Raw genomic sequence first — 19305 nt, 5'->3', positions numbered from 1 at the left:
AGAAGCACTAGATGGCGCGGTCCAGTCTTACCTTTGTTTAGTAAGGGAACAACTCGTATGTGTTTTTCTTACTCCGAAAAAAGTACGTGAACTAAATGAATAATTTATTTTGTTTGTCAGTGGGGTTTGTATGCTGTCTATGCATGCCTCCAGACAAGAGACTAGAACCTCATGTATACCTCCTGTCTCCATGTTGTAATTTCTGTGTTGTTTGGCTGGTTTCAAGCTCTGTCGTGGGAAACATCATTTCTTTATTGCGTAACACACTGTGGATGCTACACGTGTTTTAGGAAAATTTTTGTTGAAACTTAGGTACGTTTGTTTATAAAACTGATGTTAGAACTATGTCAATAAATGGCGTATTTTTTCTTGCGCGATAAACGTTTTTACATTCGAACAGTCAATTTCAGATGACACAGGCTGTTACAGTTTCTGTCTTCTCTTCTAACTAGTTGCATCGGACGTTGGTGGCATTGCTCCCCCTTATCACAGCACAACTCGAAGTCATTAGAGCCGAATATCTCTACGTTGGACCACTATGGCAATCTAAATTATGTCCGCAGTGTCAGTCTCTTTAGGTGATCTGTGGCGCTGTAGCAGAGAATAAATTCACACTATGTCAGTTCACGCAGAAGGGGGCAGAGAAGTCGCAGAAAGGAGGATTTTCGTCTAAAGTAAATGATGGAGAGTATTGTAAGACTTGGTACAAAGTCAGCGTTCTATTAGAAATCCTGAGTAACATTTCTCTGTGGAGAAAGTAAATCAGCATTCTTCTCAGTATCAGTTTCCTTGTTCTTATTCTTCTGCCTACTGCGTTTCGAAGTCTTCGGCTGGCAACATTGAAGTTGGATCTCACGACAGTATTAAACATCCAAAGTTCTTCACATAGGATCACATTTTTAAAATACTTATATTAGCCTTAGTTTTCTATATTCAAACGTCTCTTTCTTGCTAAAACATAATATTTATTTATGTTTCAGACGCGTTTCAGCTTTTATGTTAGAGGTACCTTCAGTGATCCACATAACTACCATCCAATACCCTTGACATCGATCTGTTATACAGTATCGGAAAATTCTCTGAACGCAAACATAATGAGGTATCTTGAACGTCCCCAGTGCCATCCAGCACGGATTCCGAAAACATCGATCATGTGACCCCAACTTCCACTTTTCTCACATGGCATGCTGAAAGCTTTGGATCAAGGCAACCAAGTAGATAATGTAATTTTTGATATCCGGAAAGCTTTTGACTCCCACCTTTATTGTCAAAAGTACGATCATATCGAGCATCGAGTAAAACTTGTGATTGGATTGAAGACTTTTTGGTAGGGAGGACACAGCGTGTTGTCTTGTCTGGAGAGTCGTCGACAGATGTAGAAGTAACTTAGGGTGTACTCAGGGAAGTGTGTTGGGAATCTTGCTGTTCATGTTGCATATTAATGACCTAGCAGGCAATATTGATAGCAACATCAGGCTTTTTTTATATGATGCAGTTATCTATAATGAAGTACTATTTGAAAGAAGCTGCATAAATATTCAGTCAGAACTTTTTAAGATTTCAACGTGCTGCAGATACTGGCAACTTGCTGTAAATGTTCAGAAATGTAAAATTGTGCACTTCACAAAACGAAAAAAACGTGATATCCCATGTATAATATCAATGAGTCACTGTTGGAATCGGCCAACTCATGCAAATACCAATGTGTAACACTTAGTACGGATCTGAAATGGAATGATGACATAACCACAGTTGTAGGTAAAGCAGATGGTAGACATCGCTTTATTGATAGAATACCGGGGAAATGCAGTCTGTCAGCCAGGGAGATTGTTTACAAATCACTCGTGAGACCGATCTTAGAATACTGCTCAAGTGTGTAGGACTAACAATGGATATTGAACGTATACAGAGAATGGCAGCACTAATGGATACCGGTTTGTTTAATCCGTGGGAGAGTGTCACACAGATGATGAAGGAATTGGATTGGAAGACTCTTGAAGACAGACGTAAACTATGCCGAGGAAGCCTATTAACAAAGTTTCAAGAACTGGTTTTAAATGCTGACTCTCACTCACATAGGGATCGTGAAGATAACGTTAGAATAGATACCGCACGCGTGGAGGCATTCTATCATTCTTCCCGCACCCCATGCGTGAATGGAACGGGAAGAAACCCTTATAGCTGGTAGAATGGACGTACTCTCTGCCATGCATCTCACGCTAGATTGCAGAGTAGAGATGTAGATCTTTTTGGTAGCAGTAAAGTTTTGTTTTACATCTGGTACTCATGGAATGAAAAAAGTTTACGCCATAATTCTCACATGAATCAAATGTACTCGTTTGCGTTGTAAAAATTTGAGTTTTCTTTATAATAGGGTAATAGGTTATAGGGCACACTTCCATCCAACTCAGTGAAAAATCGGCGCATATTCAGACTGAGATCTTTTAATTTTGTAGTTTTCATACTTCGGTTTTCTTCAGCTATGTACTATGTAGTACTTGACCACTGGTCTGGCACGAAATAAAAACTTATCATGCGGGAACTGTGAGCGACTTTTGTCGTAACACTGTGCGTATGGCATGTCTTGTTCTGTTTGTGTATGTAACTGTTCCCTGTTCGTTTCTGTTGTCTCTCTCTCTCCCTCTGTGTGTGTGTGTGTGTGTGTGTTCAAGTGTGCATTCGTTTGTTTCATAGAATAACGTGTTGTGTCATGGCAAAAGCGAAATACTTACTTGAAACAATGCAATGCTTACAGAGTCATATTCATCAAAACAGTAGTTGCTATGTTGTCGTACCTTCTTCCCTTATCCGCAATCGAAGTAAAAAAGTGAATGATTGAAACAGGGCAGGATGAAACAGTATGCACAGGTAGACATGCTAAGTCATTTTATGTTTATCTGCATCCGACATTAAAAGCCACAGTGGTCACACTACCGAGATCTTTGTCTCGAGCTGTTCCATTCCGTTGTATTTTAATCAGTTCACCGAAACTCCGTATTTGCAGTTCTATGAGGAACCAGGGAAGGCTCTTAGCAACCGCTACCCATCCACTCAGCTCACGTTACATGGAAGCAAGAGTGTGAGCGGTTGGCAGCAACCGGCATGTAAAATTCTGATTACGGTAGTTAGGTCTATATGGCATTCCCTCAGAATTATTGAGGACCTCGCTGGAGCATGACAAACTATTGCACCTTCTGTGCAAGGGTCCTCGCTGGAGCTAGCCATGACAAACTATTGCACATATTGTGCAAGATATGTGAGGATGGTGAAATACCCTCCTCCATGAACTCCAGAGCGCCGTAGACAACAGTGCTCAAGTTGATGCCGTGTTCCTCGACTTCAGGAAAGTATTTGACACCATCCCGCATTGCCGTTTAGTGAAAAAAAACGAGCTAATTGAGTATCGGAGCAGATTTGTGACTGGATTCAAGACTTCCTTGTAGACCGAACTCGACGTATTGCTATTAACGGATCAAAATCGGCAGATGTAAAGGTAATTCCGGAGTACCCCAAGGAAGTGTGTTAGGACGGTTACTGTTAACAATATATACAAATAATTTACTAGAAAATGTGGGATGCTCTTTAAGTCAGACTATGTGGTTGTCTATAACAAAGTAGCAACGCTAGAAAATGGTAATCATTTGCAGAATGACCTTCAGAGAATTGATCAATGGAGCAGGCTCTGGAGGTTGACCATGAAAGTAAATAAAAGTAACATATTGCGCATATATTGGAAAAGAAATCCACTACTGTACAGCTACTCTGTTGATGAGAGATAGCTGGAAACAGTATCTACCACAAAATATCTAGGAGTAACTGTCCAGAGCGACCTTAAATGGAATGGCAACATAAAACAAATAGTGGGAAAAGCAGATGCCAGACTCAAATGTTCAAATGTGTGTGAAATCTTATGGGACGTAACTGTCAAGGTCATCAGTCCCTAAACTTACACACTACTTAACATAAATTATCCTAAGAACAAACACACACACCCATGCCTAAGGGAGGACACGAACCTCCGCCGGGACCAGCCGCACAGTCCATGACTGCAGCGCCCAAGACCGCTCGGCTAATCCCGCGCGGGATGCCAGACTCAGATTCATAGGAAAGATCTTAAGGAAAAGTAGCTCATCCTCAAAGGAAGTGGCTTATAACGCGCCGACCATTTCTTGAGTACTGTTCATCTATCTGGCATCTCTACCGGGTAGGACTGGTAGAAGAGCTAGAGAAATTCCAACGAAGGGAGGCACTTTTCGTCACGGGATCGTTTAGCCACTGCGAGAGGGTTAAGTAAATGCACAGCAAAGTCCACTGGCAGACGTTAGAAGAGAGACGGTGTGCATGACAGAGAGATTTACGTTTGAAATTTCAAGAGAGCTCTTTTCGGGAAGAGTCGGACAAGTTATTACGTCCCCCCACATAAGTCTCACTTAATGACCATGAGGAGAAAATTTGATAAGTTAGAGCCAATAGAGAGGCTTACCGACAAACATTCCTTCCATGCGCTATACGCCAGTGGAACGGGGTTGAAGAGCTCAGTTAATAGAACAAAAAGTACTCTTTTACGCGGCTTGCGGATTATGATGTAGATGTGGGCTTACGGCAAAGTGTAATGAGCCACGGACCTTGGCGTTGGTGGGGAGGCTTGTGTGCCTCAGCGATACAGATAGCCGTACCGTAGGTGCAACCACAACGGAGGGGTATCTGTTGAGAGGCCAGACAAACGTGTGGTTCCTGAAGAGGGGCAGCAGCCTTTTCAGTAGTTGCAAGGGCAACAGTCTGGATGATTGACTGATCTGGCCTTGTAACAATAACCAAAATAGCCTTGCTGTTCTGGTACTGCGAACGGCTGAAAGCAAGGGGAAACTACAGCCGTAGTTTTTCCCGAGGGCATGCAGCTTTACTGTATGATTAAATGATGATGGCGTCCTCTTGGGTAAAATATTCCGGAGGTAAAATAGTCCCCCATTCGGATCTCCGGGCGGGGACTACTCAGGAGGATGTCGTTATCCGGAGAAAGAAAACTGGCGTTCTACGGATCGGAGCGTGGAATGTCAGATCCCTTAATCGGGCAGGTAGGTTAGAAAATTTAAAAAGGGAAATGGATAGGTTAAAGTTAGATATAGTGGGAATTAGTGAAGTTCGGTGGCAGGAGGAACAAGACTTTTGGTCAGGTGAATACAGGGTTATAAATACAAAATCAAATAGGGGTAATGCAGGAGTAGGTATAATAATGAATAAAAAATAGGAGTACGAGTAAGCTGTTACAAACAGCATAGTGAACGCATTAATGTGGCCAAGATAGACACGAAGCCCACGCCTACTACAGTAGTACAAGTTTACATGCCAACTAGCTTTGCAGATGACGAAGAAATTGATGAAATGTATGAGGAGATAAATGAAGTTATTAAAATAGTGAAGGGAGACGAAAATTTAATAGTCATGTATGACTGGAATTCAAGAGTAGGAAAAGGGAGAGAAGGAAACATAGTAGGTGAATATGGATTGGGGCTAAGAAATGAAAGAGGAAGCCGTCTAGTAGAATTTTGCACAGAGCATAACTTAATCATAGCCAACACTTGGTTTAAGAATCATGGAAGAAGGTTGTATACATGGAAGAACCCCGGAAATACTAAAAGGTATCAGATAGATTATGTAATGGTAAGACAGAGGTTTAGGAACCAAGTTTTAATTTTAAGACGTTTCCAGGGGCAGATGTGGACTCTGATCACAATCTATTGGTTATGAACTGTAGATTAAAACTGAAGAAATTTCAAAAATGTGAGAATTTAAGGAGATGGGACCTGGATAAACTTAAAAACCAGAGGTTGTACAGAGTTTCAGAGAGAGCATAAGGGAACAATTGACAGGAATAGGGGAAAGAAATACAGTAGAAGAAGAATGGGTAGCTTTGTGGGATGAAGTAGTGAAGGCAGCAGAGGAACAAGTAGGTAAAAAGACGAGGGCTAGTAAAAATCCCTGGGTAACAGAAGATATATTGAATTTAGTTGATGAAAGGAGAAAATATAAAAATGCAGTAAATGAAGCAGACAAAAAGGAAACAAACGTTTCAAAAATGAGATCGACAGGAAGTGCAAAATGGCTAAGCAGGGATGGCTAGAGGACAAATGTAAGGATGTAGAGGCTTATCTCACTGGGGGTAAGATAGATACTGCGTATAGGAAAATTAAAGAGACCTTTGGAGAAAAGAGAACGACTTGTATGAATATCAAGAGCTCAGATGGAAACCCAGTTATAAGCAAAGAAGGGAAAGCAGAAAGGTGGAAGGAGTATATAGAGGGTCTATACAAGGGCGATGTACTTGAGGACAATATTATGGAAATGGAAGAGGATGTAGATGATGATGAAATGGGAGACACGATACTGCGTGAAGAGTTTGACAGAGCACTGAAAGACCAGAGTCGAAACGAGGCCCCTGCAGTAGACAACATTCCATTAAAACTACTGACACCCTTGGGAGAGCCAGTGCTGACAAAACTCTACCAGCTGGTGACCAAGATGTATGAGATAGGCGAAATACCCTCAGACTTCAAGAAGAATATAATAATTCTAATCCCAAAGAAAGCTGGTGTTGACAGATGTGAAAATTACCGAACTATCAGTTTAATAAGTCACAGCTGCAAAATACTAACACGAATTCTTTACAGACGAATGGAAAAACTGATAGAAGCCGACCTCGGGGAAGATCAGTTTGGATTCCGTAGAAATGTTGGAACACGTGAGGCAATACTTACCCTACGACTTATCTTAGAAGAAAGATTAAGGAAACGCAAACCTACGTTTCTAGCATTTGTAGACTTAAAGAAAGCTTTTGACAATGTTGAATGGAATATTCTCTTTCAAATTCTAAAGTTGGCAGGGGTAAAATACAGGGAGCGAAAGGCTATTTACAGTTTGTACAGAAAGCAGATGGCAGTTATAAGAGTCGAGGGACATGAAAGGGAAGCAGTGGTTGGGAAGGGAGTGAGACAGGGTTGTAGCCTCTCCCCAATGTTATTCAATCTGTATATTGAGCAAGCAATAAAGGAAACAAAAGAAAAGTTTGGAGTAGGAATTAAAATCCATGGAGAAGAAATAAAAACTTTCAAGTTCGCCGATGACATTGTAATTCTGTCAGAGACAGCAAAGGACTTGGAAGAGCAGTTGGACGGAATGGATAGTGTCTTGAAAGGAAGGTATAAGATGAACATCAACAAAAGCAAAACTAGGATAATGGAATGTAGTCTAATTAAGTCGGGTGATGCTGAGAGAAGTAGATTAGGAAATGAGACACCTAAAGTAGTAAAGGAGTTTTGCTATTTGGGAAGCATAATAACTGATGATGGTCGAAGTAGAGAGGATATAAAATGTAGATGGCAATGTCAAGGAAAACGTTTCTGAAGAAGAAAAATTTGTTAACATCGAGTGTAGATTTAAGTGTCAGGAAGTCGTTTCTGAAAGTATTTGTATGGAGTGTAGCCATGTATGGAAGTGAAACGTGAACGATAAATAGTTTGGACAAGAAAAGAATACAAGCTTTCGAAATGTGGTGCAACAGAAGAATGCTGAAGATTAGATGGGTGGATCACATAACTAATGAGGAAGTATTGAATAGAATTGGGGAGAAGAGGAGCTTGTGGCACAACTTGAGTAGAAGAAGGGATCGGTTGGTAGGACATGTTCTGAGACATCGAAGGATCACCAATTTAGTACTGGAGGCCAGCGTGGAGGGTAAAAATCGTAGAGGGAGACCAAGAGATGAATACACTAAGCAGATTCAGAAGGATGTAGGCTGCAGTAGGTACTGGAAGATGAAGAAGCTTGCACAGGATAAAGTAGCATGGAGAGCTCCATCAAACCGGTCTCAGGACTGAAGACCACAACAACAACAACATCATAATAATTACAACTGCAAAGAGGGCATGTGCTGACGGTTGTGAATACTATCATACTATCGGGCATTCAGTTTAAGAAGCGATGGTTGCAAAAAGAAGACACTAGTTATTTACAGAAGAATGGAAAAACTAGTAGAAGCAGACCTCGGGGAAGATCGGTTTGAGTTTCGGAGAGATGTAGGAGCACTTCAAAAACAGACTACTGTTATGAGGGTCGATGGTCGTGAAAGGGAAGCAGTGATTGAGAAGGAAGTGAGACAGGGTTGTTGCCTATCCCAGATGTATTCAATATCCACAGTGATCAGACTGTGAAGGAAACTAAGAAGAAATTTGAAAAGCCAGTTTGAATTGAGGGAGAAGAAATAAAAGCTTTGACATTTGATGATGATTTGGAAAAGGAGCTGGCCGTATTTTATAGTGCCTGAAAAAGAGATTATAAGAAGAACATCAAAAACTGTAAAACAACGGTTATGGAATGTAATCAAATCGGGCGATGCTGAGGGAATGAAGTTAAAAATGAGACACTGAAAGTGGTAGATGAGCCTCTTTTGTCATATGGGTCGAAAAAATTACTGATAAATGGCCGAAGCAGAGAGGACGCAAACTGCAAACTGGAACTAGGAAGAAAAGCATTTCTGAAAAAGAGGAATTTATTAAATTTTAGTACTAATTTAAATGTGGAGAAGGCTTTTCTGAAGGTATCTGTTTTGTATGTAGCCCTGTATGGAACTGAAACGTGGACGATAAAATAGTGCAGAAAAGGCGAGAGTAGATGTTTTTGATGTGGTGATACAGAAGAATATATTGTTAGCTCGACTAACAGATACGGAGGTACTGAAATGAATTGGGGAAAAAACAAATTTGTGGCACAAGTTGGCTAAAACAAGGGGTCATTTGACAGAACGCATGTTGAAGCATCAAGAAATTGTCAGTCGAGGAAGGTACGTATGTGTGCGTGTGGGGGGGGGGGGGGGGGGGGAGACGTATGTGTGTGTGGGGGGGGAGGGGGGGAGGGAATTTTAAAAGGAGTCCAAGGCTTGAGTGCAGTAGGCACAGCCAAGTGAACGAAGGTTGTAGTAGTTATGCAGAGGTGAAAAGACTTGCGCAGCATGGAGTAGCATGGAGCGCTACATCAAACCAATCTTGAACAGAAGACCACAACAATAACAAGTTCTTGACTTTATAATGTATATAAAATTCCCGACAACGTACATTAACGAAGTGTCTCACCGATATTTCAATAAAATTAATTACGATGTAATCAACACTTCCTGCATCAGTATTCGTTGCCAGTAAACGGTGGCTACACATGTTACTGAACCTAGTAGAGAGTGGTGTAATAATGAATAGGACAGGCATCACAGGAATAACATAATGATTATTTTTGTTTATTCCATTTAGTTTTATGTACCCATTATCAAGCATGTTTGTGGATATTGATGTAAAAATAAGTTAAACGAAACTGTAAACGAGAATATGCACATTGGATAAATGATACAGGAGATAAGGATATTTATTGTCTATAATAAATCATACAATCTCCGTTGATCTTTATTTTACAATTGCCATTACCAACTTTGGCCCATATAAAAAGGTACTCATCAGCATTTAATTTCTTCTTCTTTCTCGTACTCAAAAGGAAGGGCATGCTTGGAACTAGAGTACCATAAGGCTGTTTAGCCAACAGTCCTGTAGTCTCAGAAATACTCCATGTCTTCCAAGTGGGTATGTTAGCATCAGGAAAAGCTTCAAGGCCACCATAATCTGCTTGATTGCCCCACACAACAGCAAGTGTGAGCCAAGTGCCACCTCCAAACACTGCTTGCACATCACAGGTAAAATTAAGATGGAGTCCACGAAACACATTTGGACCCCCAATCAACTGCTGTTTATTAAATTGACCAGCAAGGTCAATATCAATTGCCTTCAAACTGCGATACATAGGTACACTGCGCCGCCAGCGACGACGCCATGCACGTCGCAGAGGCATTGCTGGCGCCGTTCTGGCGCGTAGCGACCGGAAGTTGTGGTGCGATAAGGCGTGCTGGCTTACACTGCGCCGCAGCACGGAGCGTCATTCGCTCTGCGAACGTCGAGGAGCGCGGACGCTTAGCTCTGGGTCTCGCTGGGCGTTGGCTTGCTACGTTCACTTGTGTTAACGTGCCACAGCAATGCCTCTGCGACGTGCATGTCGTCGTCGCTGGCGGCGCAGTGTACCTGTCTATCGCAGTTTGAAGGCAATTGATATTGACATTGCTGGTCAATTTAATAAGCAGCAGATAAGTTTGTCAGGAGCATAAACGCATGACAGTCAACATAAAATGTGGCTTTCTTCCAGGCATGCTCGATCATGTTGTTGAATATGGAGCCACTGAACTGATTACGGATAAGTGCGTGTAGGTTGGTGGTACCGTTACGACCGTTTACCGCCACAAATGAAGAAACCATTGAGCGTTCGCATGAAATGATTCTTTTAGACAGACGATCAACAATTGACGAAGTGGCACATCGTCTGCAAATTAGTCACGGTTCTGCCTACGAAATCGTCCACAACAGACTTAGCTTCCATAAAGTTTGTGCAAGATGGGTCCCAAAACAACTCACACAGTTGCATAAACAAATGCGCTTGGACATCTGCAAACAGCATTTGCGTCGCTATGGTAACGAAGTGGATAACTTCTTAGACAGGACCATTACTGGTGACGAAACATGGATCCATCATTACGAGCCGGAGAGTAAACGGCAGAGTATGGAATGGAAACATCCAAATTCGCTGTGCAAGAAAAAGTTGAACATCCAACCGTCCGCAGGAAAACTGATGCATACCGTTTTTTGGGTCGCACAAGGCCCAGTACTGGAACATTATGGGGTAAGGGGCAGAACAATAAACAGTGTACGTTACAGTGAGATGCTTACTACAATTCGAAGCAAACGCCGAGGATTGATGTCAAAGGAGTTGTGTTGTTGCACGACAATGCCCGTCCACATACTGCTGCCCACACTGCTGAAACGCTCCAGAAACTGAAATTTGAAGTAATGGATCATCCTCCATATAGTCCCGATCTTGCCTCTTCTATCACTTGTTTGGTCCACTCCAACAGGCATTAAGAGGCGGCCGATTTGCCTCGGACGAAGCAGTGAAAGAAGCGGTGCATTCTTGGCTCGCAGCTCAACCGAGAACCTTCTTTTATGAGTGCATCAGGAAGCTTGTACAACGATGGACCAAGTGCGTTGAAACGCAAGGAGGCTATGTCGAAAAATGATGTTCTTGTAAGTTTCCTGTTTGGTTACTATAAAATTTTACAACTACTTTGCGGATAATAACTGACTTGCCCTCGTACTTCAGTCTGGTGATTCGACCGGTGGTGCTGCCATTTGCAGGTGGTGTCTTCCAACAGAATAACGCTCGCTCATATACCGCTGTTGTAAGCCAACATGCTTTACAGAGTTTCGACGCACTGAAGGAAAAATATAGCAATACAAATAACAATTAATGTAGAATAATGAAATTTCGGGAATTCATTTGTCTAGGTAACATACGTAAGTGATAAACGTTGCAAGATCACATGTTAGCACACAGGTTGGCCCGCTCGATCACCAGCTCTGTCTCCGATCGAGCATAAGTGAGTCGTCATCGGACGACAACCCCAGCGTCATGAACAAGCACTGAACTCCATCCCACGAACAGACATCTGGCACTTGTAAACACATACCTGCAGCTTAGGACGGTTGCGTTCAACATTCTCGCGTTCACACCGATTATTAATGTACCAGCATTACACATTTTCAGTGGCTTATCTCTCAGTTACGTTAACCTGTGTTCTTGCAACGCTAATCTCTTACCTACGTTACCTAGACAAATGCACTCCCGAAATTTCTTTGTTGTTGTTGTTGTTGTGGTCTTCAGTCTTGAGACTGATTTTATGCAGCTCTCCATGCTACTCTATCCTGTGCAAGCTTCTTCATCTCCCAATACGTACTGCAGCCTACATCCTTCTGAATCTGTTTAGTATATTCATCTCTGGGTCTCCCTCTACGATTTTTACACTCCACGCTGCCCTCCAATACTAAATTGATGATCCCTTGATGTCCCACCAACCGATCCCTTCTTCTTGTCAAGTTGTGCCACAAACTCCTCTTCTCCCCAAACCTATTCAATATTTCCTCATTAGTTATGGAATCTACTCATCTAATTTTCAGTATTCTTCTGTAGCACCACATTTCGAAAGCTTCTACTCTCTTCTTGTCCAAACTATTTATCGTCCATGTTTCACTTGCATACATGGCTACACTCCAGGAGCGGTGGTTTGCCTTTTCCTAATCTAGCATCTAAGACAAGTGGTAGGGTCAGTATTGCCTCACGTGTTCCCATATTTCTACTGAATCCAAACTGATCTTCCCCGAGGTCGGCTTCTACCACTTTTTCCATTCGTTTGCACAGAATTCGCGTTAGTATTTTGCAGCCATGACTTATTAAACTGACAGTTCGGTAATTTTCACATCTGTCAACGCCTGCTCTTTTGGGATTGGAATTATTATATTCTTCTTGAAGTCTGAGGGTATTTCGCCTGTCTCATACATTTTGCTCATCAGATGGTAGAGTTTTGTCAGGACGGGCTCTCCCAAGGCTATCAGTAGTTGTAGACTTCGGTCTTTCAGTGCTCTATCAAATTCTTCACGCAGTATCATATCTTCCATTTCATCTTCATCTACATCCTCTTCCATTCCCATAATATTGTCCTCAAGAACATCGCCCTTGTATAGTCCCTCTATATACTCCTTCCACCTTTCTGCTTTCCATCTCAGCTCTTGATATTCATACAAGTGGCTCTCTTTTCTCCAAAGGTCTCTTTAATTTTCCTGTAGGTAGTATCTCTCTTACCCCTAGTGAGATAAGCCTCTACATCCTTACATTTGTCCTCTAGCCATCCCTGCTTAGCCGTTTTGCACTTCCTGTCGATCTACATTAATTGTTACTAGTGTTGCAATTTTTTTCCTTCAGTGTGTTTAGTGTTATTCTATTAAAATTTTGAGTCCTGTTTTATCATTTTATATGTAGAGTTCTGCAGTCTACAGCGCAGCTTCTTTTACTGCTATGTATGAACAGCCCACCAGAGGTTATCCTAAAACATGAACAATCACGGATTTATTTTCTGTTATATGTGATACAGATGTCTTGTTACTCCGTTGATTCATAGATGCTGGTTGGCACTGGGTCTATGCGGCTGTATGTCATAAACGTTTTTATCGAGTGTAAGACCTCAGGAGGTGTGTTTGCGTGGGTGTGTTGCAGGAGTTGCGTGGGCGTGGTGCTGGCTGTGTCCGCGGCTGCCAGCGCCGCCCTGGAGATACGGCGCCGACGCGGGAAGACGGCGGCCGCACCTGGCGAAGGGCCGCCACCAGGTGAGAGCGCGCATGAAGATGATGTTCCACTGGTGTTCGAAACGTTCCACTGCCACGAGAGCTGCTCCGTACATACACCTACATTTAGCGGATACCCATTTAAACGACATGCCAGTTGCTGCTAAGCTAAAACGTCCAAAATATATCCAGAACCAGTGCACAAAAGCTGATCAAAAGTATCTGTACACATACTAGTAGATATTAATATAGAGTGTGTCCACCTTCGCCTTTATGATAGCTTGAACTCTGCTGAGAAAACTTTGAATGATGTGTCTGAACATGTGTGGAGGAAGGCAGAACATTCTTCCTCAAGAGCCGAAGTCTGGAGCGAAGCCGAGGTTCTACCTCATGCCAGAGATGTTCCATTGGGTTCATTGGAACTCTGGTAGGTAGTCCATTGCAGGAATTTTATAGTCCACAAACAACAGCGTCAGATATGCCGCTTCACGACAGGGTGCCTTGTCATGCTGGTACAAATAATCATAGTCTCCAAACAGTTCCTCTACGGAACGCGGTACACAATGCTGAAAAAAAATGTTCATATTCCTCTGCATTTAGCGTTTTCTTAAGCGCAGGTAGGGTACCACACCCTAAAAACGCCCGGCCGGAGTGGCCGTAAAGTTCCATGCGCTACGGTCTGGAGCCGAGCGGCCGCTCCGGTCGCAGTTTCGAATCCTGCCTCGGGCCTGGATGTGTGTGATGTCCTTAGGTTAGTTAGGTTTAAGTAGTTCTAAGTTCTAGGCGACTGATGACCACAGAAGTTAAGTCGCATAGTGCTCAGAGCCAGGCATGGAACTCCATCTCAGAAACCGACATCCGCGCATCCGTACAACACAATGCATGCACGTTTGCGTGCTTGCATTTAACATTTTGACGGATACACCGGTTATTAATGTACCAGAATTTCACATTTATAGCGGTTTATCTCGCGCTTGCTTTAACCTCTTACCTTGTAATGTTAATTACTTAAATATGCTACCTACACAAATATATTCCCGAAATATCATTACTCTTCATTAATTATTTTTCGGTGTTGTCTTTTTTTTTGTTAGTGTATATTTCTTAGTGCAAGCTCTCACCACTGTCTTTGATTAATTCTCCTGCCAATCTTTTTCCGCATCTGGGGCTCAGTAGTTTCTGAGACTTTTGATTGAAACTGTCACATCTTCTTCAGAAAGTTCCCATTAAAAGAATTCGGTATCATAATTCGACGTATTTTGACAAAATTTATTTGTGGAAATTCGCTATAAGAGATAACTGCAGCTTGATAGAAGCGCGTCTTAACTGCTTCACCCTGTATAGTACATTGAATGATAAATAAAGCACACCGCATATAGCTTGCGGTATTATTAATCCCATCCATGACAGAGAAAATTTGCGACAAGGCAAGTGGCAGACATCTGGAGTACGTCGTACAGGGTTGTAGGAAACTGAAAAGCTTGTAAGAGTGTTGCACGGTAGTTTGTATTGAGAAATAATTGTTATGAAAGTAATTCGATAAGTTTTGGGGTTAATTAGAATTGAATTTATCTAATCAGCCTGTTGCGCGCGCAAATTCAAGTAGCCCGCAAGATACAGTTATTAGCGTTCAAAAAAGGTTCAAATGGCTCTGAGCTCTGTGGGACTTAACTTCTGAGGTCGTCAGTCCCCTAGAACTTAGAACAACCTACCTAACCTAAGGACATCACACACATCCATGTTCGAGGAGGATTCGAAACTGCGACCGTAGCGGTCGCGCGGTTCCAGACTGTAGCGCCTAGAACTGCTCGGACACCCCGGCCGGCGTTATTAGCGTCAGTTGTTCTCATGGCATAGGTGATAGCGCACGAAACCGCTAAGTCTTTGGCTCAGGTTCTATCGTTACTACCGAACCAGGTACAATTCTTGTGTCGCTGTCTTGTTCTGTTTTAGAAACCAAACAGAGAGCACGTTTAGCGTCACCGTCTCTGGTGGCGCACTTAAATTTTCGCGCTCAACGTCCCCATTGGTTAACTGCAACGGTAACTGACTCGTAAACAGCGCTATATATCCGACTTTTTACATAACAGTTACTTTTCGGCGCAACCCTCTCTGGAACACTCTTTCAAGCTTTTCAGACTGTTTCCGACCACCCTGTACTTGTAGTTATATGGATATGAAATTTAATATTAGTATTTGATTTATCTGGGATGGTTGCAATTTTCATGGTCAGCAGTGTGTTTTTGAATTTTCTTACGGTCGTCGTCCATCCAATTTAGTATGAGTGAAAACAATGATGCAGGACTAAAGACTACGAGGGACGTTCAATGAATAATGCAACAATTTTTTTCCGAAAGCAGACTGGTTTTATTCAGGATTCCAATACACCATATTATTCCCCACTCTTTTGGTTACAAAACCATATTTTTCAACATAATCTCCTTTCGATGCGGCGGCCTTACGCTACCTGGCCGACTTGAGACCCAACGCCTTGCTGCATCAATAATCCTCATTACCCACGTACTGCTTCCCGTCGACGGCATCTGTCATTGGGCCAAGCAGATCGTAGTCGGAAGGCGCGCGATCCGGGCTGTAGGGTGAAGGAGAAACAACAGTCCAATAAAGTTTTCTGAGCTCCTCTCGGGCAGAGACAAGTGTGAAGTCTTGTCTTGGTTTGCACTTTTGTGGCGACGAATGCGCTGAAGACGTTTCTTCAGTTTCAGCTCAGTACACTTCAGATTTGATCGTTGCACCATGAGGGAGGCCATCAAACAGAATAACCCCTTGATATTCTAAGAAGACCATCACCATGAATTTACCGGCCGGGGCTGCGTGTTCAACTTTTTTTTCGGAGGAGGGGTGGTGTGGAGCCAGTCCCTAGATTGCCATTTTGTTTCTGGTTCGAATGATGAACCCATGCGTCATCGCTTGGTACGATGCGTGACAAAAAGTTTTCACGATCACTCATGTTTGAGTATCCTTACCGGTGGACACCTGTGTCAGCACTGCCAAGAAAGACGCCCAGTTGTGCCGAGAGATGTCTGTCTGTGATCCGTCGATCATCTCGAATGAGAATGTCCTCACGTTCCAACATTTCAGGTGTCACAGTTGTGTGCGCCCGGGTTGGGTTGGGTTGGGTTGTTTTGGGGGCAGGAGACCAGACAGCGAGGTCATCGGTCTCAGCGGATTAGGGAAGGAAGGGGAAGGAAGTCGGCCGTGCGCTTTCATAGGAACCATCCCGGCATTTGCCTGGCGCGATTTAGGGAAATCATGGAAAACCTAAATCAGGATGGCAGTGTGCTAACCACTGCGCCACCTAGCTCGGTGTGTGCCCCGCTGGCACGAGGGAGATCGCACTGATTTGCGCGACCTTGTTGAAATAATGACACAGCCTTGCCCACCAACTCATAGTGCTTTTGTTCACTACCAGGTCTCTGTGGACATTTTGCAAGCGCCTATGAATCCTACGCTGCTCTGCTTTTCCGCCAAAAGAACCTTAGTGACAGCTCCCTGCTTGGAATGCAGACCCCATTTTGAAGGCTGTGCATAGAGCCGCCTCCTATCACAGCTTCATGAAACTATAAGGGCTGAGGGCAGATTATTCATGTCGCACAACAAATTCCCAATTTCCTACACCGAAATCGGCAGAAAAAAATGAGTAGTATTACTTACTGAATGGCCCTCGTATTAACGGAGGCACGAGGATAGGGAATAGTTTCACAAGTTTGTGAGTTGCTAGAAGATTTCTAAGTAATGGAGCCCAGTACATTGTCCTGGACGGTGAGCATTAATCACAGACAAGACTATCATCAGAACTGCCCCATGGAAGTAAGATAGGACCACTCTAATGCTCTATGTACAGAAACGATCTGATGGACAGGATGAGCAGCAGTCTGCAGTTATGTGCTGATGACATTGCACTATAGGAGAAAGTGTTGTCGTTGAGTGGCTGTAGAATGCAGCATGACGTGGAGAGGATATCTATTTGGTGTGATGAGTGTCAGCTTAATCTGAATGAGAAAAAGTGTAACTTAATCAGATCAGGGAGAAACAATCCCGTAACGTTAGAGCAGTGTATTAATTATGTGTTGCTTGACACAAACGTGTCGACTAAACGTCTAGGTGTAACACTGCGAAGTGGCGTGAAATTAAAGAGCATGTAAAGTCAGTTAAAGGAAGCCAATGGTCGAGGCTATTGGGGAGAGTTCTGAGAAGCGTAGCTCATCGACAAAGGGACCGTGTACAGAACACTTGTGCAGCCCATTCTTGATTACCACTCGAGTGTTTGTGGTACCTATCAGGTCGGATTAGAGGAAGACGTCGGAGGAATTGCATTTGTTGCCGGTATGTTCGATCAGCACCTGAGTGTTATGGAAATGCTCCGAGAGCTCAAATCCCTGGACGGCAGACAAAGTTCTTTTCGTGGAACACTACTGACAAAATTCAGAGAACAGGCATTTGCAGCTGACTGCGGAACAATTCTACTTGTGTCACTGTATACGCTTACTTCGTTTTTCAGGGCGAACGCAGGACATATTACCAAATTGTTTTCGGCTCAGTCCGTGACACAGTTTTGAAACTGCTTACAAGTCTTAACGATTTACTCAAACATTTATTCAGTTGTATTTTTTACTATACTGTACATAACAATAACTGCCTCGGTTTTGGTTCTAGCAGATGAAAATTTTGTGTCTTACAACTTTTTTACTATTTTAGATGCTCACTCTTATATTTTGGAACGTAGCTCGTGCTTAGCAGTGTGGTGCGAAAATATAGCCTCTTTGGGAGCACACTCGGATCATAGTTAATCCCATATTCGTCTTTAAAAAAGTTATCTATGTTTGTCGAAACAGTAGCACTAATAGGCCTCCTATGTCTAGCTATTTTCATGTTGTCTTTCATTCTACTCTTACCTTTATTTGCAACAGAAAATTCTCGAGTACATAGCTGTCAATAAACATGTTACTTGTTACTGTCACTACACAGTTTCAAAAATTTCTATTTCTATTGCAGCTTAACATTAAACACACTCTTTATTTCCCCCTTTGCTGAACGACAAGACAAAAACAGAGTAGAGATAAAATGATCAAAAGCGGGTGCACGAGTTACTGCACGCAGTGCCCCTGTTGTGTTGGCAAATGATTAAGTGAAAAGCTGTGGCTGAACTGGTAGCCACGCCTCTTCATTGACGTTAGCATTTGCCCCAAGGTCGACTGAGAGATGTCGAACAGATAGGTCTAAAATTAAAAAAAAAAGAATATCCTTACCAGCCATTAATTCTCAAACTCTGGTCAATTTAGCAACATTGGATATTAGCTTGAACAGAAATAAAAAAAAAAAAAACACACACACAGAACTGTCCAGGCTGCACCCAGATGTGTGGTAAGTCTATCAGCGTAAGTTCACCAGAGAAAAAATTAGTCATCTCTATAGCTATCATTACAAGCATCATATAATAGCGGGTAATTCCGCCCCTGGCCTTGATAACCACCTCGATTCAGTTAGGAAGAGAGTCCACAAGGCTGTGCAGGTACATCGCATCCAGGTTAAGCTATTCTCGGAGGATTTGATTGCACAATTCCACCAAACTGCAGCGTGCTGATGTCGGTGTTTTCCCAACTTTTCCAACATGACACACAGATTGTTTTTGGTGTTCAAATCAGGTGATTTTGCAAGCCAATCAAGAGTAGTATAAGCTATACTACTCCCAGCACACTTCGATTTACACAAATGAGCTCCCCTTCAAGGACAATGTCAAGCTCATACGATAGCGGATCCAACATGGCAGACTATGATGTCATACAAGGTAGCGGGGAAAAAAGGTGGTGGACTATTACTTCACAAGATGAAGCCGGAAAAAAGTGGTGGTGGAAAAAGTGGCTGTGGGAAAAAGATGGAAGGACCAGCTCATCTGGCCTATTGCATGCTATTGGATTACCAAAGACCTCTCTGAATTTCAGATAATTGTGTCATGACATCACACGTGCAGTCCTGAAGAAAAAAGTGATAGCGTACATCGTCTTGCTGCCTATTAACCATTTACAGTCAC

At 42.7% G+C, this 19305-nt stretch overlaps 1 protein-coding gene across 1 annotated transcript in view; it reads left to right on the top strand.

Moving 5' to 3' along the window:
- LOC126273239 (O-acyltransferase like protein-like) overlaps positions 1 to 19305 on the top strand; it is a 245407-nt gene that overhangs the window by 106908 nt on the left and 119194 nt on the right. Inside the window, exon 4 of the mRNA XM_049976783.1 lies at positions 13189 to 13298. Within this exon, the coding sequence (XP_049832740.1) occupies positions 13189 to 13298 (110 nt within the window). The remainder of the gene's footprint in view (positions 1 to 13188; positions 13299 to 19305) is intronic.

The sequence above is a fragment of the Schistocerca gregaria genome, chromosome 5, assembly GCF_023897955.1.
Source record: "Schistocerca gregaria isolate iqSchGreg1 chromosome 5, iqSchGreg1.2, whole genome shotgun sequence".
Taxonomy (NCBI): domain Eukaryota; kingdom Metazoa; phylum Arthropoda; class Insecta; order Orthoptera; family Acrididae; genus Schistocerca; species Schistocerca gregaria.
Note: the sequence above shows the minus strand (reverse complement) of the source record. Positions and strands in the feature narration are given on the sequence as shown.